Here is a 20,918-nt window from a genome sequence, read left to right on the forward strand (position 1 = left end):
AGGTTAATACGTCACGATAAGTGGAGTTTATCCCAGGGATGAAGGGTGGTTCAACCTCTGAGTGTCAATCAGTATAATTCACCAAATTAACACATTTATGAAGAAAAATCACATTTTATGCAGAAATGCAAGAGACAAAATTCCAACACTTCATCCATGAAAAATACTCTTTGCAAATAAGAAATACAACAATTTCTTTCACCTGGTCCCAGAGCCAACGTCATACTTAATGGTGTAGGACTGAATGCTTTCCCCCCAAGATAGGTAGTTCTATCCATTCTAACCACTTCTGTTCAGCATTGTCCTGGAAGCCCTGGCCAGTTCAATGAAACAGGAGGAAAGGGGGGCAAATACATTGGAAGGGAAGCTGTTATTCACAGACATTACTGTCTATGTAGAAACTCCCATAGAATCTACAAAAATTCCTAAGACTGATAAGTGGGTTTAGCAAGGGCACAGGCTATGGGGTAAATTATACTACCAACTGTATTTTTGCATATTAGCAATAACACCATATGCTGAAAAATAGAGGAGACTGATGGAGGACGTCAGTGAAGGCCTAAATAAATGGAGAGTTATACCATGCTTTCGGATTGGAAGACTTCACATTCTTATGATGTCAGTTCTCCCCAAATCCATCTACAGATTTAACATAATCCTCATCAAGGGACGCCGGGTGGCTCAGTCGGTTAAGCGTCTGCCTTTAGCTCAGGTCATGATCCCAGGGTCCTGGGATCGAGTCCCACATCGGCTCCTTGCTCAGCGGGGAGCCTGCTTCTCCCTCTGACCCTCCTTGTGTGTGCTCTCTCTCTGACAAAATCTTAAAAAAACCCATAATCCTCATCAAAATTCCAGCTGGGTTTTTTTGTAGGTGGTGACAAGCTGATACTAAAATTTATAGGAAAAGTTAAAATAAATTGAACAGCCAAGGTAATTTTGAGAAAGAAGAACAAAGAGGACTCCCACTACCTGATTTGAACATTTACCGTCAGCAGCACTAACGGAGGGTGGTGGTGGTGAGAGTTCAGACACAGATCAGTGGGCCAGTGTAGACAGTTCAGAGACAGACCCATGCAAATATGGTCAATTGATTTTCCACGGAAGTGTGGCGGTACTTCAGTGGAGAGAGGATAACCTAACAGGTGGTACGGGGATAATTTGACATCCATGCGCACACACAAAATTCGTCCCATACTTCGCACCTTAAACAAAATCTCAGTTGAACCATAGACCGAGATATGAAACCACCGCACGGTCCTGACAAGATGAAGGGCGGTGGGCCTCGGGTGCAGGTCGTCCTGGGGCAGGGCTGCCTGAGAGAGGGCACCAGCGAGCCCCTGGGACACGCAGCTGCCAGCTCTATATGGAGGTTTGTCGGGAGGGGGTGTGCCGCGGGACCCACGTGTCCAGCTGTGCCTCAGCCAGGAGGGCGCCTGGAATCCCGCGGGCGAGGGGGGATGGTGTGGCAGCCCGGGCAGCGCGTGGGAGTCCGGGGGAGGGCGTGGGCGAGCGGGGACGTCGCGGGAGCCTGGGGGACGGTGTGGGCGACCAGAGATTGTGGGCGAGCGGGGGCTGCGTGGGAGCCCGGGGACGGCGTGGGTGACCAGAGACCGGGCGCCCGGGACCGCCTGGGTGTCGGCGCAGGCCGGCTGGGTCCCGGGCAGCGATGCCCCCAGCGCCACGCAGCCCACGCCGCGCCCGCTCCTCCCCTCCCCGAGGCTCCGCCCACGTCCCGCCCCGCGCCAGCCGAGGCCACGCCCTCCCCGGCTGGCCCAATCGACGGCCCGCTGCCCCGGCGGGGTGGGCGGGCTCTACTCCCCGCGGCTCCTCCCACGCCGGAGCGTCCCGAAGGACAGCCAGGCGCCCAATGAGCTCTCCGGGCGGCCGGAGCGGGCAAGCGGACGGCCGATCCGGGGGCGGCGCGGCAGGAAAGGCGGGCCCCGTGACGGGCGGGGGAGGAGGTGCCCGGCTGGCTGCTGGTTGCTAGCTGCCGCCGCTCGCCCCGCGGCCCGGCCGCCTCATTGTCACCTGGGCCTCGGAGCCGGCGCCGGGGCCGCGGCGCGAGGCTGCCCGCCCAAAGCCTGAGCCCCGGGCGTCCCACCTGGGAGGGCCTCGCACATCCCCCCGCCGGCCGGCCCCGCAGGCTCCGCGCCCCAGGCCCGGCTCGCGCAGGTGAGGGGGTCCCCGCGCAGGGGAGGGGGGCTCGCGCGGATGCGGGTGTGCGGGGCCCGCGCAGGGGCGGGCGGGGGGCCTGCGCGAGGGAGTGGAGTCCAGTCGGCCGTCTCGGGCCCCGCCACCTTGAGCCAAGTCCTTTGGGGGACTGGGAGCTGCTCGGTGGAGAAGCGGCCGGGGGTCCTGCATCAGCCCGTGTGGAGGAGTCTGGGCAGAGGCTCGGGTGCTGGGACAGGCATCTTCGTGTGCAAGGCGAGGTCTGGCCTGGAGGTTTCCAGGGAGAGGCTGTGTTTACCATCCCAGAGCCCCGCGCGCTGATGCTGCCCGAGCGGCTCAGCCGGCCGGCCTGGGTCCGGCCAGCCTGGGTCCGGCTGGGTGTGACCAGTGACCTGGGGAGAGGAGGGGGTGAAAATCAACCGCACAATCGGAAATACATGAGTGAAGGGCAGGGACAGCTCTGTGCTCCACTCCAGAGAACAGAGGCGCTGGCCGCTGGCCAGGGGGCCCCCACTATGTGCTTGTGGAGGAGGCTGCAGCACTGAACCTGGGGTGGTGGTGGCGTGTGCCTGCTGGCCCACCAGAGTCCTCCGTGGCAGGGAGGGCTGCGCTCTTTCCTCCATCGTCATTCCTGGTGCTGCCGGTTCATGCACTCATCCACTCCTGTTGCTTGAGTGCCTGCCACGTGCCAGGGACCGGGGCTACGTGGTCCCTGTCCTCGTGGTGCTGATGTTCTTAGGAGGAGTGAGACAACGCAGACCGACCTGTGTGGCCAGGTGAAGGAAAACAGAGCGGGAGGAGGGAGCAAAGTGATGGGGACTGGTGGCTCTGTGAGTGAAGGGGAGCCCGGGGACGTCCCAGGGGAAGAGGCCCCAGGCAGAGGGGCTTGCGGTGGAAACAGGCTGGCCCAGTTTGAGGAGCAGCAGGATGGCTGGTTTGGCTAAAGCAGAGCGACGGGCAACGGGGGGCAGTGAAGAGGTCACAGAGAGAGCAGGGTCAGATCTGAGGGGTGTTGGGTGTTTAGACTTTATTCTCTGTGCCGGGGGGCCCTCGGAAGGTTTTGGGCAGGGATGCAGTGTGATCTGAGACCTGATGGAGAAAGATCAGCTCCGGCTGCCGCGTGGGGAGGGGCTGCAGGAGGGACTGTGCTTGTCCAGGTTCTAGGAGAGGCTGTGGAGGGAAGGGGTGCATGGGGAGAGGGCACCGGCAGCAGGTGTGGTGGGGAAGGGAAGATGTCGGCATGAGATCTAGGTCCTTGGCCTGAGCCAGTTACAAATGGTCTGGGTTACATGACCCCTGGGGAGGGGGCAGCTAGAGGCAGACGTCAGGGTTCTCCTTTGGTCTTTTTGGGGCTGAGGCGCCAGATGCACAGCTGGTCCTGAGTCAGGAATTAGGGAACAGAAGGGGGCAGGAACCGTCAGCCTCTGTTTGAATCCTGGAGGCCAGATGTGGGCCCCCAGGTGAGAGGCTGGGTGGAGAGGAGGCCAGGGCTGAGCTTGGGGACCCTCTGACTTGAGGGGTTGGGAAGAGGGGGTAGCCAGGGAGACAGAAGGGTGGCTGGTGCTGGGGGGGCTAGAAGTGAGGAGCAGATGCCAGTCGGGGTGCTCCAGGGGGCTCTGGGGAAGCGCAGGGGTTCCATGGCCAGACTGCGGACCAGAGTTGGGGACCCTGGGTCGGGCAGCGTGACTCAGACCATGTCCCAGTTCGAGCGTCTGCCATGGAGCCTCCTGCAGGCCAGCCTCACAGCCGCCTTGTCCGAGCCTTGGGACAACCCCAGGAATAGGCACTTTGTGACAGCTGTCTTACAGATGAAGGAAGGGCGCTCAGAGGGGTGGAAAGCCTCTCCCGGGGGGTGGGTTCAGTGCTGCCGCCGGCCACCCTCGGGCAGGGTCCCTCTGGAGAGCCGTCCCTTCGGCCCCGGGTCCTGCTCTGACAAAGGGACCCCCTCCCACCCAGCGAGGAGGCGGCTGGTTGGCAGCAGGCTCCCTGACCTGGCGGGAGGTGGTGTGTGAGGGGGCCTGGCTCCTCAGAGGGCGTCCCACCGCATTTCTTGCCTGCTCAGGGCCTGCTCAGCCTCCATGAAGGGCTCCCGGGCCACCAGCGGTCCCTCCGGCGCCCCCGAGGGCAGCTCAGAAGGGGTGGACCTGAGCCTAACCGGCCTCCCTCCACCCGTGACCTGGCGCCCCAACAGTGCCTCCGCCGCCAAGCCCATCGCCCGCTCCTTCTCCGTGGTCACGGGCAGTGAGCCGAGGAGGAAGGCGCTGGTGAGTGCTGGGGCCGGGGGCGTGTGGGTGTCCCTGCGCCGCCCCTGCGCTGCCCCCACCTCCTGAAGAGTCTCCCCACCCTTCCACAGGCACCCCCCATGTCTGTTGTCCTGTCCTTGCCTGCGGCCGCCCCAAGCTCAGGAGGGACTCCCGCTCGTAGACCAGAGACCTAACTCACAAAGAGGTCAAGGCCAGGGTCGGTCAAGGGTCGGCCTGGCCCGAGGCAGAGCCTAAATCCTGCTGGCACTGACCTCTCGGTCCTTCTTGCTCCGCCAACACTGGATTTATTGGCTTCCTTGAGGAGCAGGGTGACCTTTGGGGGAGGAGATGAGCTCCCAGCGGCCTTGAAGAAAGCCTGGTGGGCAGGCCGGCAGCAGATGCTTGGCCGGAATGGGGTGGCCACGCTCCTCAGGGTAGCGGATGACCATGAGGACCAGGCCCGGCAGCCGTTGCCAAAGCCCCCGGGCCAAGCCCCACACACTTCCTCCCAGACACTCACCATCCAGGGACGCTGGGTTCCCACGTTGTTCGAGGAAGATGAGGCTTTGAGAGGCCAAGGACCTGGGCCAGTTCAGTGGGCCCTGCCCAGGACCCCACGCTGCTGTTGTCCACGAGAACCAGGAGACCTCTCTCCTCTTCCTAAATCGTTCTCTGAGGCCTGGCATGGCACGGCGTGAACTGGTGAGTGTCTGAAGTCTTCGCCACGGGGTTGCTTGTTTCTTCCTTTTACAGGAGGGGCCCGGAGGTTCCCGAACCATCAACAACCTTCGCAGATCTAACAGCACCACGCAGGTCCACCAGCCGCCAGCCAGCCAGGCCTGGACCGGCCCCCTCAGGTAGCCCCCAGCGCGCTCCTCTCCTGCCTCTGTCAGCCCCCCTTCCAGCCTCATTAGGTAGGGCCCAGGCTGGGCACCGGGGTCTGATGTGACCTGCACTCAGGCCAGCCCTGTGTGTGTGTGTGGGGGGGGGGGCAGGCAGGCAGGATGCATCTTACCCCGCTGTATCTGCGAGTAGAGATGCGGAGCCCCAGGCCAGCATCCCCCTGCCTGCTTCTCTCCCTCTGTCCCTGCTGCACCCTTCGCGTGGGTGTCGGGGTGGCTGTGGCTCGGGTGGGAGCCCCTTCTTCAGGCGTGGTTGTCAGATTATAGCTAAGCAATGATGCGCCAAGCCGCGGGCTTGGGGACAGGATTCTGCTGTGCTGACCTGGCCCCTCCCGTCCCCTCGGAAGACCCGCCCGTCTGCGCTGCTGGAGCTGGCCTCCCCGGGCTGACTCTCCCTGCCTGCCATCCCCTCTCCCGACACAGGCCGGCCGGGCGCCCCCACTTCCTGACCCTCTTCGAGGGCAGCTCCGCTGGGAGAAAGAGGCTGGCTGGTCTGAGCAAGGCTCCCAGCGAGAAGGGAGCCACGTGGAACGTCCTGGTAAGGGCCAGCGGCTGAGTCTAAGTGTCCCTCCAAGAGGGATGCCTCGTTCCTGCCTTGTTCTGGCTGCACCCGTGGGCGGGGCCAGTGGTGGGGAGGGGGTCAGTGTTAGCTGGCTTTGATCACAGCGTGGCAGGTAGAGGAGGGGCACAGAAACTCCCAGCCCCCTGGGCCATCCTGTCTGTGGGGGAGGCTGTGGGGACACACCAGGGGCTTGGGGTCAGTGGCCTGTGCAGCACGTCATGGTCTGAGGTGGCTACCGTGTCACCGACAGGACGACCAGCCCAGGGCCTTCACCTTGCCACCCGACTCCCGGAGTCCTAGCACCGTCGACGCGCCGGTGGGCCCACGGAAGAGAGAGTGCACCGTTCCCCTGGCCCCCAACTTCACTGCCAACAACAGGTGGGCCCTGCTGTAGGTGCTCCGTGTGGCCCCAGCCATCTGAAGCCCCTGGAGGAGGGCGCTGTTTGTCTTGTTCGTGGCAGGACCTGTGTGCTCTGGAATGAATGAATGAATGAGGAAATGAGTGGCTGGCTTCTCCACCCAAGGGCCCAGGGAAGGAGGCTGCAGGGTGGCATCTTGCACACTAGGCAGGGGCTCTTCTGGCCTGGGGGGGAGCTCAGACGGGGCACACCCCCACCCGCCCTCTCCTCTGCGGGGCAGCTTGCCTCCAGACGGCCCGAGACGCCCGGCTTCGCTCCCGAAGAGCTTGGGCCTGGTGAGGGTCGCGTGGGGCCACGGGCCACTGTATAAGGCTCATCCTCCACATCTCAGAGGGGCAGAGCCTGTTTCCTGGGCCATCCCTGCTCGCTGCGTGCCAACAGTGGGTCCGCGTGCAGGCCCTGGTGGTCCCTGGTCAACCGTGCCGCCCACAGCGGGACAGAACCAGGCACGTGCGGAGCGATGGCCAACGTGGTGGGGTCTGCAGAGGGCCGGGCAGGCTGCGGCCTCAGCTGATGGGGCTGCTGGCCAGGAGTCGTCGGGATGGGCGGGTGGCCTGGAGAAGCCGTGGAGGAAAGTGGGCTCGGCATGGCCGCCCTGGGCTGTCAGGGGAGCTGGTCCCCCTCGCCGTGGGCAGAGGGACAAGGAGATACATTTGCTTCAGCTCGAGAAAGAACTTCCCAACACGACAGCCTTTTATCAAAGGAACGGTCTTTGAGAGAGGTTCTCCGGGATTGTTCCCCAGAGTCGGCGCAGCAAGAATTCTTGCTTTTGACATGAGAATTTAAGTGAAAATTTAATTGTAACTTCTATCAGTGACGCATGCACACAGCTAAAACGTGGAGCTGGACCACAAACTTAAGATGAAAATTAGCAGACCCAGTGCCCTTCCCTCCCCACCCCAAGTCCTGCTCCCCAGGGGCATCTGCTGTCGGGCTGTTTCTGGTGTTTTCTAGGAGGCGTATATCAAAGCTACACCAGTGTTGCTCATCGCCGACTGTCTTCCGCGTGGAGGGCAGGGTTTGCTCTCCTGTGGCCCGCGCTGCACGCGAGCACGTCTTCCCTCCGCCCGCCGCCCCGGGAGGGCCGCCCCGGCGGATGCGCCTCAGTCTCTGTGGTTGTGTTTCCACTCGGGGACCGGCACCAGCTCTGCCTGGCCCGAATTCTGATTTCACGTGGTTTTTTCGTTTTGTTTTTTTGCTGTGGGCCTTGGGGCAGGTTACTTAACCTCCCTGAGCCGCAGGGCCCTCATTTACACTGAGGGGTCCTGCCTGTGTTTGCAGTCAGGAGGGCGCCCTGGGGAAGACGTGCGCCTCTCTTAGAGCAGTGCTGCGCCCCAGGGGGCTGTCGACGTTTGGGACAGGCTGCTGTCTTTCCAGAGTTAAATTTTCCCACTTGGTTGTCTGTGTCCCGGCCACGTGTCCCACACTCGACAGCAGGGGCCCTCCCTGTCCACCTTGCTCTGGAGAAAGCCCTCGGAGCCTGGCTTCTCCCCCCGCCCCGGGTCAGACTGGCCGCCGTCCCTGCGGGCCGCACGCTCACGCCCACAGGCTGGCCCTGGCCGCCCCTGCCTCCGTGGGGGCCCCCCGTCCCCCCGTCGTCCGTGAGCATGCCCTCCTGCAGGCTCCTGGCGAGGATGCTAGGTTGTCATGTGCCTGACGATGCCATCACCCTCGAGCTGACTCGGAGTTTGGTCAGCAGAGCCGCCAAAGCCGTCACTCGGGCTCCAAGGACAGCCTCCGGGGAGTCCTCTGCCGTGCCGATCCTGGTCCTTTTCCGGGTCCTGTGTTCTCTCTAGAAGCACTTTGTGTCGCCCCCTCACTTCCCCGTGTGGAATCTCGAGGTGCCGGCCCTCTGCCCTGGGTCCTCCCCACTCGCCTGCTGGCCTCGGGGGCCCCCGTCCCGGACACGTGCTGCTGGGTCCCGGCAGGTGTTGTCCTGTGTTTTCCGTGGCGGTTTTCTTCCCTTTCTTTGCTCTGCTCCCCCGTGAGCGCGTCGCTGGCCCAGCGGGCCTCCTGGATGGACTCTACAGTCTGCCTTCAGCTCTGGGACCTGGGGGCCCCGCGTCCCCCCCGTGCTGCAGGACTGCTCTTGCCTCCGTCCCCGCGTGGCCAAGCGGTGTGGTCCTCGGTCCCATAAGCTCCTTCTGTTCCCGAGGGCGGCGGTTCTCAATCGCCCTCTGACGACACCAGGCGGCCGGGCCTCCTGCACCCGCTCAGGAGGCGGGCTGTGCGCTCGCCCCGACTCCGCGCACGTCTCAAGTCAGCCGCACTGGGAATATTGAAATTGGCAAACGCGACAAATTAAGAGCTTTTCCCCCAGAGAACAAGCTGTTAAACATGTGTTGGCACAGCCTGGTCGCCAGGATGGATTGTCGGAGACTCCCTGTCCTGTTTGTCAGCCCTTCGCACGTGCGTCTGTCCTCAGATGTCTGGCAGAGCACTTGCGAAGGAGGCCCTCCGAGTTGGCTGGCGGCTCACGCTGGGGCGACCGGGCAGGGGCCAGGCTGCCGTCCTGGGGGCCGCTCCTGTCAGCGTCCGGGGCTCTTCTCTGGGCTGCTCGTCTCTCCCGGGAGGGAGTCTTGGTCTCCCGGCTGTGCGCCCCGCCGGGGGTGGGGGGTGGGGACGTCCTGCTGGGCACACACCGGGAGAGCCAGCCTCCTGTCTGGAGCCGAGGGATGGGCTTGGTGCCGGGGTGCTGACCGTGAGGAAGGGGTCGCAGTGCTGCTTTAGAAGAGCTGGGCATCTCCACTTCCTGCGCCCTGTGGGGTCCTGGGGGGCACAGCAGCTGCCCCCGCGCCCCGGGCATCTCCTCCCTGCCTCACCGTGTCACTTACCACTGGCCCTTCTCTTTCTCATCCTGTAAAACGCTGTGGTCATGTGTTTGCAGCTCTCTCCTCCACGTTCCCTTTGTCCACGTGTGTTCCTTCCAGTGGGTTTGAGGGGGGCAGAGAGGCCTGTGTGCCTCCTGTCCCGTCTCGTCGGCACAGAAAGGCCCGTGCTCCGTGGACTGGTGGTCTGTGACCCGCGGGCGTGTCCACTGTCAGGGGCCTGGGTTTTCACGGCCCACCTCGGGCTCTGCTCGGGGGAACGCCACGGCCGGGGCTGTCCCGGGTCCCGAGAAGCCCCCACTGTCGGTGTGGTGGCCGTGGAGGGGCCCCCGGGGCCCTTGGATGATGCCGTGGTGAGCACGCCCCGGGGCTCCGCCACCTCCGGAGCCTGACGCCTCTCCGGTCTCTCCCGGCAGGAGCAACAAGGGCGCGGTGGGCAACTGCGTAACTAGCATGCTGCACAACTACTATACCCCCCCGGACAAGGCGCCGCCCCCCAAGAGCTCCAACCACACGGCTCCCTCTCTCAAGTAAGGCCTGGCTCGGTCTGGGGCGGGCTGGCCCACGAGGGGCACCGGGAGGCCACATTCAGGCCGGGCCTGCGCGGGCAGTCAGGCGGGCCTGGGGCTCAGCCCCGGCGTGCGGTGTGCCGAGGAGGCCGCAGCCACCCCTGGAGTCTCAGCCCGCTGGCTGAGTCTGGTGCAGGCCCGCGCGTGTAGCCCACGCCCCCTGCACACTGGGAGGCAGGGAGTGCCCCTGGGGTGTCTCGGGTCACTGTCTGGCTCTGGGATCCCACGACTCTTGAGACCTTTTGCTGTTTTGAATGGAAAGAGCCCACTGGCCCTGGGTGCCGCGAAATGGGCCCTGTGGGGGGATCGGCTGACATTCGGGACGGGGGAGCAGGCGGCGCTCGCTGCTCACGTCCTGCAGGTGCCTCCTTCCAGCCCAAGGCCCCTGGGATGAAGCCGCGGCTGCCCCCTCTGCTCGCAGGCCGAGCCGACTGCCGGGGCTGTGAGGGGGCCTGGCGGCGGCCGCGAGCCTTTCCTGCCCTTTCCTGTTAGCAACATCCTCAAGGCGGCCGCCGGTGGGGGGGAGAGCAGCAGCTCCGCGAAGCCGCACAAGAACTTGGCCGGCAGCAGCCACGCAGCCCAGAACAGCGCTGGGGGCGCCCCGGGTCTGCTCAGACGGAAGGAGGTGACAGAGGAGGAGGCCGAGAGGTGACCAGGGTCCGGGGGCCAGGAGGGGGCCTGAAGCTCCCGTGGTAGGAATGTCCACTTGAATAATTGTTTTCAAACACGGATGCGGACAAGCGCCCACGTCGTCCAGGCCCGTTTGTACTAAGTGTGAAGAAAGGGCAAGTCTGCGGAGGTGCAGCCCCAGCCGCCTGCGGCCGCAGACAACAGGGGGAGGCGGGTGTCTTCTCCGGGTGATGGAAGTGTTCCAAACCTGGGTCACACTGGCGGTCATACACGCGGGTCAGTTTATGCAAAATCATGGATCAGTATACTTAGGACGGATAAATTTTACAGCGTCAGAGCTCACTAAAGCTCTTAATTAAAAAAGCATTAAGTGGAAGGGAGATAAACTAAAGAAAACACCAACAATCTTACGGCGCCTTCTGCGGTGGCCCCCGGGTCACGGCGGTGTTGCTCCTGGTCAGGAACTGCAGGTGATACGGTCCCTGCTGCTGTCCCCCCAGAGCCTGGGGAGCAGGCCTGGAGGAGGGGCGGGTGAGGCCAGGAGCCTGCAGCTCCGTGTGCCCCCCAGGCCCTGCGTCAGCCGCAAGGGCCCCTCTCTGCCCCGTCCCCGGGCTGGCGACCGTCCGTGTCCTGGATGCTCCGTTGGGGACTTTAAATGGTCCGGAGAGCCCAGGGGAAGACTTTGCCCAGTTTACTCAGCTGTTCTGACTCGAATTGACAGGCAGTAAGATGCACGCATGTGATACGGCATGAGCTTGGGCAGCCACCAAGACACGGAACGCCTGTCACCCCCAGAACCCTCCCACCCGCAGGCCTTGTACCCGGCTTCCCCAGGCCTGCCCCTGCCCACGCCCAGCTGTCCCCTTAGGGCTTTGCCTCTTCTAGAATGCTCTGGCTGGAGCGCTAGGCCTGGGGCCCGTCTCTGGCGTGTGGCTCTCTGCCCGGGAATAGCTTCCACTGTCGGGACTGCAGCGTTCACCCACTGCCCAGCCGCGGGCCTCGGGGTCATTTCTGGCGACTGATGAGAGTCTGCAGATGGGCATTTTTGTTTCTGTGGGAACGTGCGGCTGTTGGCTTCTCTGCCCGCCTGGGCCTTCGGGGGGACGTGGAGGGGAGAGGCCGTCGCTCAGCTGCCTCGGGCGCACGGGGCCCAGCCTCCGTCCTGAGCACTGCTGTCCCCCGCAGGTTTATCCACCAGGTGAACCAGGCCGCTGTCGCCATCCAGCGATGGTACCGCCAGCAGGTGCGGCGGCGCCGAGCCCGAGCTGCCTGCCGAGAGCACCTGCTAGCATCCAAGCAAGAGGTCAGTGTCGTGTGAGAGCCGTGCCCTGAGGAAGCAGGCCTGAGTCCCAGGGGTCCCAGCCACGTACACGGGGGTTTCTGCAACCTGGGATTGCCCCATGGGTCTGTACCCCGTCTGGGGGCCCTGCTCCCTCCTGCCTTGAGTCAGGGCCTGGATGTCAGGACATGCCTGACAGTGGCACCCTGGGCCGAGCAGTCCGAGCGGGTTTCCGGCTGCAGGTCCCTGCTCCAAGAGGCAGGGCTGTCTCCCCATCCGGAGGAGCCCCTGGCTGCCCGAGGGAGGCTTGTCTTCGCTGGGGCAGAGAAACCGCAGGTCGGGGGGCCGTGGGGTCCTGTGGAAGCCCAGGTCTGGATTGGGCGACTCCATCCTCCTAGTCAGACCAGCCGTGGCTTCAGCTTCCACAGGAGCAGCGGCAGCAGCTGGGAGAGGGGCTCCTGGACCTGCACCAGCAGAAGGAGGCGGCCAGGAGGAAGGTCCGGGAGGAGAAGGCGCGCCAGGCCAGGCGAGCGGCCATTCAGGTGCCCGGGGTGGCCTGAGCAGCGTGGGGAGCCCAGTGCCAAGGCAGCAAATGACAGTTGCTGGGTCCAACCCCTGTGCCCTGGGGGACCCCTGCCTGTTGCCTTCCCTGACCCCTCCTTCCCCAAGCCCCTGGACGTTGGGTCCCGGGGCAGCTGGGCATAGGGGGGACGAGGGGCCTGGCTGTGTCCAGGCGAGGCTGCTCAGAGGTGCTCCTCACGGCAGGAGCTGCAGCAGAAGCGAGCCCAGAAGTCAGGTGACCGTGAGCCTGGGCTGCTGAAGGAGGCCCGGGAGCCGGAGAAGCCCCGGCCTGCCCGGGAGCCGGCCCCCAGACCGGGGGGCACCACTCACGCCCCGCAGACCCACAAGGCCAACAACGCCGGTGAGCGCCCAGAGCCAGGAGGCCGTCCTGCACGTGCCCCAGTTCTGCGCCCTCGAGGGCATCGCCCCGCCCCCAGCCCAGCGCGGACACCCCTGCCCCCTCCCTCTGGAGGGCTGTAGCTTCTGCTGATGTCCCCCAGCTCCCTGTGTCCCTGCTGCACTGTGCAGCAGACCCTTAGGCCCTGCCTTTCTGCTCCTGCGCCTCTTCTTCTGGAGCTGGATGGGGGAGACCAGGAGTTCTGGGGTCACACCTGTTCCCCTGACCCTTCACCCCAGGTCAGGGCTCCCGATCGTTCCCTGTGTTCCACGCGAAGTCTGCCGTGGCACCTGCTGTCACGTGCTCCGCCTCCCCTGTGTGGCCTCTTCTCAAGGGCTCCCCAGACTTGCTGCTCCCAGCTGGGGGACGGCGGCGGGGGGCCAATGCTGTGCTGTGTTGCGCAGGGGCTGGCTTCCGAACCGCGGGCCCAGAGGACCCCTGCCAGTCTGCCTCCAACTCATCCCCAGAGCCCCGGAAGTTTCCAGACGACAAGCCTCAGGTGTCCATACGGCTCCTCCTGTCTGCCCTCCCCGGCCTCAGCTTCGGGGGGTGTCCATGCCTGGGTGGCCCAAGCCTGACCCCTGTGGTCGTGGGGTCACTGGTGCCAGGAGAGCCTGCCCAGAATGGGTCTTGTTGGTCCAGTGCAGGATGGGGTCTCATGGGTTGCTCTGGAATCCCGTTGGGTGTTCGCAGATGCTCTGGGGTGGGGGCCCCGTGTGCATGCCTACAGAAGGGAGCAGGAAGCTCAGAGGTTAGGGGCGAGGAGGCCAGGCCCAGGGGCATCCCACCCAGTCGTCCTTCTTGTTTCCCTGGAGGTGGGTCTGGATGAGCCTGGTCCACGTGGCTACATGGCATGAGCCTGTGTGGAGGAGGCCTCCCCTCTCGCGGCCCCCCATCTCCCCCAGCCTCCCCCCACGGCTCTCTGGTGGTCCCCAGTGGCCTCGTGGTTCTCCCTCCTACGTGTCCACTGCAGGATGCCAGCTCCCGGGATGTGGCCAGTGAGGATCTGGAGGTGGTGGGCCCCGCAAGGGGCAGGGCCGAGTCCAGGGCAACCCTGGATGAGCTGCTGGACACACTCAAGCTGCTGGAAGAGGAACCCGAGCCGCTGCCCTGCCCCAGGGCCTACCACAAGGACAAATACTCCTGGAGCGACGAGGTGACTGGGCTGCGTCCACACAGGTCACGGGGGCTCCTGCCTGCTTCAGTCGGGACCCTAATGAGGGCCAGATGGGGCTTGTTAGGACACCCAGAGTAACCCTGGGGTGGGGAGTGGGTGCCGCCTCTCTGCCCCTGGTGCCCTCGGCAGTGCCCCGCAAGCCTCTGGGCAGCCTGAGAGGCCCTTCCTTCCAGACCAGGTCCGGCCGCCTTCCGCTGCTGTCCCCGCGCTCGCTCCTCCCCATCCTCCCCTGCCCCGGGGTCCCTGAGTGGCTCCTGGAGGCCCAGCCCGGCGTCCTCGGCCACCCCAACGGCCCCTGCTGCTGTGCCCCCTCCCCTGTAGGAGGACGATGCCAGCTCGCTGACCGCTGACAACCTGGAGAAATTTGGGAAGCTCAGCACGTGCACCGGTCTCCCCGAAGACGGGACTCTGCTGTCCGAGGCCAAGCTGCAGAGTATCATGAGCTTTCTGCACGAGATGGAGGTGGAGAAGTCGGGGCAGGACCGGCCGGCCTCAGCGCCCCAGGTGTGGGGGGGCCCCAGGGAGGGACAGCAGGTCCTCACCAGGTGACCGAGCCTGCCTGACGCACACTGCCTTCCCAGGGGCTGGTGCCTCAGGAGGGGCGCCTGGAGCCCGCGTCCATGGGGAGCGCATCTGTGATGCGGCTGAAGCTGGAGGTGGAGGAGAAGAAGCAGGCCGTGGGGCTGCTGCAGAGAGCTCTGGTAACGTCCCCGCCGACCCAGCCCGGCAGATCCTCAGCGCAGGCGGGGGGCCGTGACCACGCGGGCCCTGCTCACCAGCCTGGGTGTGTCCGGCCGGCGCTGCTCCCTGGGAGGGCCTCCGCCTGCCCCGTCTCCTCCTCCCGGCACCCCCTGCCCAGCTGCTCCTCCCGGCGCCCCTTACAGGTGCAGCAGCGGGACCTGACCGTGCGGCGGGTCAAGGAGACTGAGAAGGAGCTGGGCCGGCAGCTGCACCAGCAGAGGGACCACTACGAGGCCACCATCCAGCGGCACCTGTCCTTCATCGACCAGGTACCTCCGGCCGGGCCGTGGGGCACCAGGCGAGAGGGGTCAGGGCCAGCTGGGCCCGTGGGGTCGTCGGGTTCCAGACGGGCTTGGGCCTCACGGAGACTTCAGGCCCACGGGCCTTCCTCGCTGGGCCTCCTCCCTTCTGTGGAAATGGGCGGCACCCTCCCTGTGGGAACTGTTTGATGGGCTGGTCTGAGACCTCGCTGGGTGCTCCCCCCGCCGCCGTGACCCGCCCCCACCCCGCGGCCGCGGCCCCCGCCCCGGGCCCCCCCGCAGGCTCTCGGCACCCGGTGGTTGCACAGCAGCTCTAGCCCCAGCCCTTGATTGCAGCTGATTGAGGACAAGAAGGCCCTGGCCGACAGGTGTGAGGCTGCCCTGGCAGAGCTGAAGCTGGGGAACGAGAGGTGCAAGCATAGGGAGGCCCAGGTGCAGGAGCAGCACGAGCTGGTGAGCCCCTCGGCCGCGCTGCCCGGCTCTCCCCCGCTGTCCCTGCAGCTGGCCTCCAGCCCCACCGTGCGCTCAGCCCCCGTGGGAGGGGGTCCGTGCCTGCCCGCCCCAGGAAAGGGCAGCCTCGGAGCGTGAGAGTCGTGGGGCTCATGAACGAGACCCCGGGAGCCGCCATGCGGCCTCAGAGCCAGGGAGAGTTTCGGGCCTGTGCCCCGCACCCAGGGCGCCAGCCAGCGGGCCAGGCCAGGGACGGGGGAGCTGCCCCAGCACCAGTCTCGGTCCCCTCCTGCCACTGGAGTTCCCTCTGACCCGCTGAGTGCCAGACCCTGGGGCGGGGGCCGAGGGGCTTGCAGGACCCCTCGCATGTCACATATGAGGAGGGAGGGCTCAGGGGAGCCACCGCCTGCCCACCCGCGGTGCTGGCCGTGTGCAAGCCTGAGCTGCTGCAGCTCTGGGTCCCTGGGCGGAGGGCCGCACGTGTTTCTCCTGGCTCTGTCGGCCGATGACCGGACCCCTGCCCCATCCAGCTTTGCTGGCAGCCGCCGTCCATAGGCTGCGCCCCCTCGGCTGCACCGCCCACGGTGCGGGCGGCGATGGTCCCCAGGCCCAGAGCTGACCCTGCAGGGCCGTGACGCTGGCATTGTTTTTATTTTTAAGATTTATTTATTAGGGAGAGAGAGAGCGTGCACAAGCAGGAGGGGCAGAGGCGAGGGAGAATCTCCAGCAGACTCCGTGCTGAGTGGGGATCCCCACACGGGGCTTGATCCCACGACCCTGAGATGATGACCCGAGTCAAAACCAAGAGTCAGACGCTTCACTGACTGAGCTGCCCAGGCACCCACACCAACGTTTTTAAAGTCCCCCCAGCCACTGCAGGGGACAGCCAGGGCTGGGGACTCAGGGACACCCCAGTGGGGCCTCTGCAGGCCAATTCCTCCCCCCCCACCTCAGGCCTCCAGACTGGACCCTGCCTCCATGTCTGGGGAGGGCAGAATAGGATCACTGGCGCGTGCAGGGCAGGGGGTGGCCCAGGGCAGGGGTCTGTGCGTCTCACCCCTTCCTCACAGCTGCTCTGTGGACTTCCTGTTTCCTTGCTGGCAGGAGATTAAAAAACTCAAAGAACTAATGAGCGCCACCGAGAAAGTCCGCAGGGAGAAGTGGATCAATGAGAAAACCCGAAAAATCAAGGAGATTACAGTTCGAGGTGGGGACCGGCCACCCCCCAGAACTGGTTAGAGGCCGACAGGCCACACGGCCCAGAGGCAGCCACAGGAGGTCTTTGAGAAAGGATGGTGGTTTGAGTTACAGCCACGGTGGACCCAGGACAAAGGGCGGGTCCAGGAGGATGGACTTGCCTTCCCTCTGCCCCGTGAACTCCTCCACCTTCCAGGGGAGCGTGCCAGGCGGGAGCGTGGGGGGGCCCGGGGTTCCCTGCCGCCTGGGACTGTGGCTGCTGATGCCCAGCCCGCGCCCAGCCCTCCTGCCCCCGGACACCCTCTTCCCCAGTGATCCCTCCTCTAGGGGGTCCTGCACCTGGGGGAGCCCCGTGGGGCGGAGGGACGGTGAGCCTGGGGGCTCAGCTGTGCTTTGGGCTGGAGCCTCTGGGGTGGCCGGGGTGGGGGATCCCCTGGCTGGGCTGCAGCCCTGGTGTCACAGTGGGGGAGAACGGGGAGTCCCCTGTAGCACTGGGGCAGGGGTCAGCATAGCGGGCAGAGGTCAGGGGTCCCTGGCCGCCCAGGAACTGAGGGGCAGGCCCCTGCGGTGCGGTGCCCTCCCTCCAGGCCTGGAGCCTGAGATCCAGAAGCTGATCGCCAAGCACAAGCAGGAGGTGAAGAAGCTCAAGAGCTTGCATGAGGCAGAGCTGCTGCAGGCGGACTCACGGGCGGCCCAGCGATTCGGGCGCCAGGTGGAGGAGCTTCGGGAGCACCTGCAGCGGGAGAAGGAGGCGCTGGGCCAGCAGGAGCGGGAGCGTGCCCAGCAGCGGTGCGTGTCCCCGCCCGGGCGGGCGTTGCCCAGGGACAGGAGGGGGCTGAGGCTCGAGCAGAGCTGGGATGCGCCGGACCCTGCGGGAGGGCGGTGGGGGGGCGGATGGCAGTCGGAGGCTGGTGCCAGGGCAGGAGACCCAGGGGGCAGGACGAGCCCCGTGAGGGCCGCAGGTGGCACCGGGCGGTGCAGGCGGTGCGGGCACAGGCGGGTGGCCGTGGCGGGAGCCCCCAGCCCCGCGCCGAGCCTCCCAGCCTCCGGTCCCACAGCTTTGAGCAGCACGTGGAGCAGGAGCAGCGGGCCCTTCAGCAGCAGCGGCGGCGGCTGTACGGCGAGGTGGCTGAGGAGAAGGAGCGGCTGGGCCAGCAGGCGGCCAGGTGCCCCCGGGAGGGTGTCCCGCCCGCGCCCCCCGCGCCCCGCGCCGCCCCCCGCATGCTGAGCTCTCGACGGCCCACAGGCAGCGGGCGGAGCTGGAGGAACTGCGGCAGCAGCTGGAGGAGAGCCGCGCGGCCGAGGGCCGGGCTCTCAGGGCCGAGTTCGAGAAGGGGAGAGAGGAGCAGGAGTGCCGGCACCAGGTCTGCAGGGAGCGCCCGCTCTGGGGGTGCCGGGTTGGCGGCCGCGAGGGGCGCTGGGCCCAGCCTGGGCTCATGCGACGGGCTCCCCAGCCAGCTCGGCCTGGCACGCGCCCCGGGGGCTCAGGGCCTGCTCTCACGGTGCCGCCCGCCCCCCAGATGGAGATGAAGACCCTGAAGGACCAGCTGGAGGCCGAACGACAGATGTGGGAGGCCAGCTGCACCAAGAAGGAGGTGGGGAGTGGGAAGCAGTCTCCTGCCCGGCACCCCCGGCGTCAGAACAGCCACGTGTGGGTTCCCCTTTCGTGGCCTCCCCGTGGACACAGTTCTGGCTGCTCAGGGACTGGTTGTCGTGCTCTCGTGTGCACGCTCTGCAAGTGGGCTACTTCAGCCCTTCTCAGAGGGGGGCTCCAGGAGAGACCGGGGGGCCGGGGCGGATCCCTCTGATGGCGAAGGCGGCATTCCTCACCCTCCCTTCGCCCAGGTGGCTGCGCTCCTCATCTTCCGGTGCCTTCCGCAGGAAGCACCAGCCTGCACTGCCAGGCACTCCTGGAACGAGGCCGTGGTGGACAGGCGCACAGGCCGCACGAGGCCATGCCGCTTGGCCTGGTGGCAGAGCCTCAGCAGTGGTCGAGCGGCCTCCCCGTCTGCCCCGTCACCGTGCACGGGGGTCACTGTGTTTGTGGGATATGTTTGCAGATGCAGGGCAGCTGGTTCCAAGAGTGTGGTGTGAAGCCTGATGGGAGTTTCCAAATTGCCTTCCGAGAGCCTGCCCCATCTGGGCCCTCACCCCCCGTCCGCAGGCTTGGAGGTGTCCAGCTCTGCCCTCAGACCCAGGACAGCAGCCCCGGGCAGCGCTGCTGGTGCTCGCGCTGCGTCCCACCCTGGGTCTGACCAAAGGGCTGATGGGGCAGGACAGGGCCAGGTCCCGCCAGCCGGGTGTCCCGCGGCCGACCCTGCACCAGCCCCACCGAGCCCCGTGCACCCCCAGGAAGCATGGCTACTGAACCGGGAACGGGAGCTGAGGGAGGAGATGCGGAGAGACCGGGATAAGGAGATCGAGCTGGTTATCCACCGGCTGGAGGCCGACATGACGCGCGCCAGGGAGGAGAGCGAGAGGGCCGCGGAGAGCCGGTGAGGTCTTCTCCCACCGGTGCCCGGCACGGCCCCGAGTCCCCGGAGCGCCCTGACCCTGCCCCTGTCCGCCAGCATCCAGCGCATCCGGGACAAGTACGACACGGAGCTCTCGGAGCTGGAGCAGTCTGAGCGGAAGCTGCAGGAGCGGTGCACCGAACTGAAGGGGCGCCTTGGGGAGGCGGAGGGGGAGAGCGAGCGTCTGCAGGGCCTGGTGCGGCAGAAGGAAAAGGAGCTGGCCCACTTGACGGCGGTGAGCAGGGTGGGAAGGGGCGGGCGGCGGCCCCAGCGCGCCCCGGCAGCCCCAGCGCGCCCCGGCCGCCCGCTCACTCCCACCCCGTGCCGGCCCAGGTGAACGAGCAGCTGGTCAGCGAGAGGGGCAGCCTGGCGGAGGTGCTCCGCCGGGAGTTTGCAGACCGGCTGGCAGCCTCCGAGGAGGAGACCCGGCAGCTCAGGGCCGAGCTGGCCGAGCTGCGGGCCCGCCAGCGGCTGGAGCTGGAGCAGCTCACGCGGGAGAAGCAGGCCGAGCTGCAGGAGGTGCACGGGAGGTGGGCTGGGGGCCGGACTTGGGGTCCTCGGGGAGCATGGGGGGAGGGGGTGGGACCCCACAGCTCCAACGGCAGGACGCCGGCTCTGAGAAAGGGAAGGGCGCTGCAGGGCTGTGTCTCCTCGCAGCTGACGCAGAGCTGGGCCGTCAGCCGCCGCGGTGGGCTCCGTGTGGCCGGGGCCCGGCTGGCTGAGCACCAGGAGCGCCAGGGCCCGTCTCCCTGGCCTGGGTGAAGCAGCCCTCGTGCTGGAGGAGCCGGAGCCCCGGGGGCTCAGCGGTGGGCAGCTCCCCCAGCCCCGCGGGACCCCTTAGTCCTTCCAGAGAGGTGGACGTTGGGGGCGATGCTTCCTCATCTCAGCAGGGAGCCTTCCCAGCGTGTGTCGGGATCCCCACTCTGGGCTCTGACTCACCGAGGCTGGTTCTGTGGGCGGTGGCCCCGGGGCCGGCCGTGGGGGTCCCAGCTCGTCACCAGCCCCCCCGGACGACCCAGTGCCCACGGTCAGCAGCGCTGGGATGGGGTGGACAGCATAGCTGCCCCACCGGCTCTTCCAGGATGGAGGCCCGGCCCCCCCGCTGCACTCAGCCGCATGCCGGCCGCGGGGTCTGGCTAGGGCGTTGCCCCGCGGCCCACCACGCACTCCCCCGCAGGGTGAAGTTGGCCCTGGCGAAGAAGGAGGAGGCCGTGCGCAGCCTCCGGAAACAGCATGAGGTGGGCCCCCAAGGCCGGGTCTGCCCGAGGGCGGGCGGGGGATAACGACCGGGCCTGACTGCAGGTGGACCGCACGTTGCAGGCCGCGGTGAAGCGGGCCGAGCACCTGGAAGGGCTGCTGGAGCAGTGCGGGTGGCCGCGCCCGAGCGCCAAGTGACCGCCCACCGCCCACCGCCCAGACGGGCCCACAACAGCCAGGCCGGGGTCCCTGGTGCGAGGGGGACCCGGCCTGGCCCCGGCCCCACCGCCCCCTTCCGGCCCTGTGCCCTGGGCTCGGTCATCCTGACGCTAGAGCGCCATGGCCGCATTTGAACAGTAAAGAGGTGTTTTTAGTACTTTGTGTGCCACTGCCTCGTCTCTTTCTCCTGGGCCAGGGGCCAGGGGCCAGGGTGGCGGGGGCTGGAGGCCGGGGGCGGGGTGTCCCCAGCCCAGCTCTGCTCTCATCCTGACCCCCTGTGCCCCCTGCCTGCTGTGGGCCCTGGGTTGGTCCCAGTCCCCAGCAGAGAGAATGCTCCCTGCCTGGCTGGCCGCACCCCCAGAAGGAGCTTAGGGGCTCTTCCCCTGTGCTCTCCAGCTGCCCTGGCCCCCACAATGGCCAGGGACAACGTAGCCCTTCCCCCACTTGAGGACCCGCCCCCCCCGGACGTGCGACAGGCCGGAGCCCCCAAGGAGTGGGCACTGGACAGGCCCTGCCCATGAGGAGGGGGGAGGCCCACCCGAGAGTCAGGAGGGGGAGTGCGAGGGGAGGGCTGCCGGGGCTCCTTCTCGGGGACGCATTTCCCT

General features: G+C 66.2%; 1 protein-coding gene across 6 annotated transcripts; it reads left to right on the forward strand.

The window, feature by feature from the left end:
* The first annotated feature begins 1,869 nt into the window (after positions 1-1,869).
* CEP131 (centrosomal protein 131) lies at positions 1,870-20,306 on the forward strand. Of its 6 annotated transcripts, XM_035025814.1 has the most exons (26): positions 1,870-2,172; positions 4,232-4,433; positions 5,166-5,269; positions 5,738-5,852; positions 6,127-6,254; positions 9,540-9,653; positions 10,185-10,340; positions 11,508-11,625; positions 12,000-12,143; positions 12,367-12,523; positions 12,964-13,058; positions 13,533-13,715; positions 14,058-14,240; positions 14,318-14,437; positions 14,621-14,746; positions 15,074-15,190; positions 16,292-16,394; positions 16,972-17,173; positions 17,443-17,550; positions 17,631-17,748; positions 17,905-17,979; positions 18,737-18,879; positions 18,955-19,132; positions 19,231-19,427; positions 20,075-20,135; positions 20,218-20,306. In XM_035025814.1, exons 2-26 carry the CDS (start codon positions 4,248-4,250, stop codon positions 20,290-20,292), a joined length of 3,306 nt encoding a protein of 1,101 aa, XP_034881705.1. In that variant the 5' UTR covers positions 1,870-2,172; positions 4,232-4,247; the 3' UTR covers positions 20,293-20,306. The 6 variants fall into 6 exon arrangements, with proteins under 6 accessions (XP_034881705.1, XP_034881700.1, XP_034881703.1 ...); XM_035025809.1 differs by lacking the exon at positions 10,185-10,340; XM_035025812.1 differs by lacking the exon at positions 10,185-10,340 and having other exon boundaries at positions 19,231-19,416.
* The last annotated feature ends 612 nt before the right edge of the window (positions 20,307-20,918 follow it).

This window comes from Mirounga leonina, unplaced genomic scaffold (genome assembly GCF_011800145.1).
Source record: "Mirounga leonina isolate KUSES-001 unplaced genomic scaffold, KU_Mleo_1.0 Mir_197, whole genome shotgun sequence".
Classification (NCBI taxonomy): Eukaryota; Metazoa; Chordata; class Mammalia; order Carnivora; family Phocidae; genus Mirounga; species Mirounga leonina.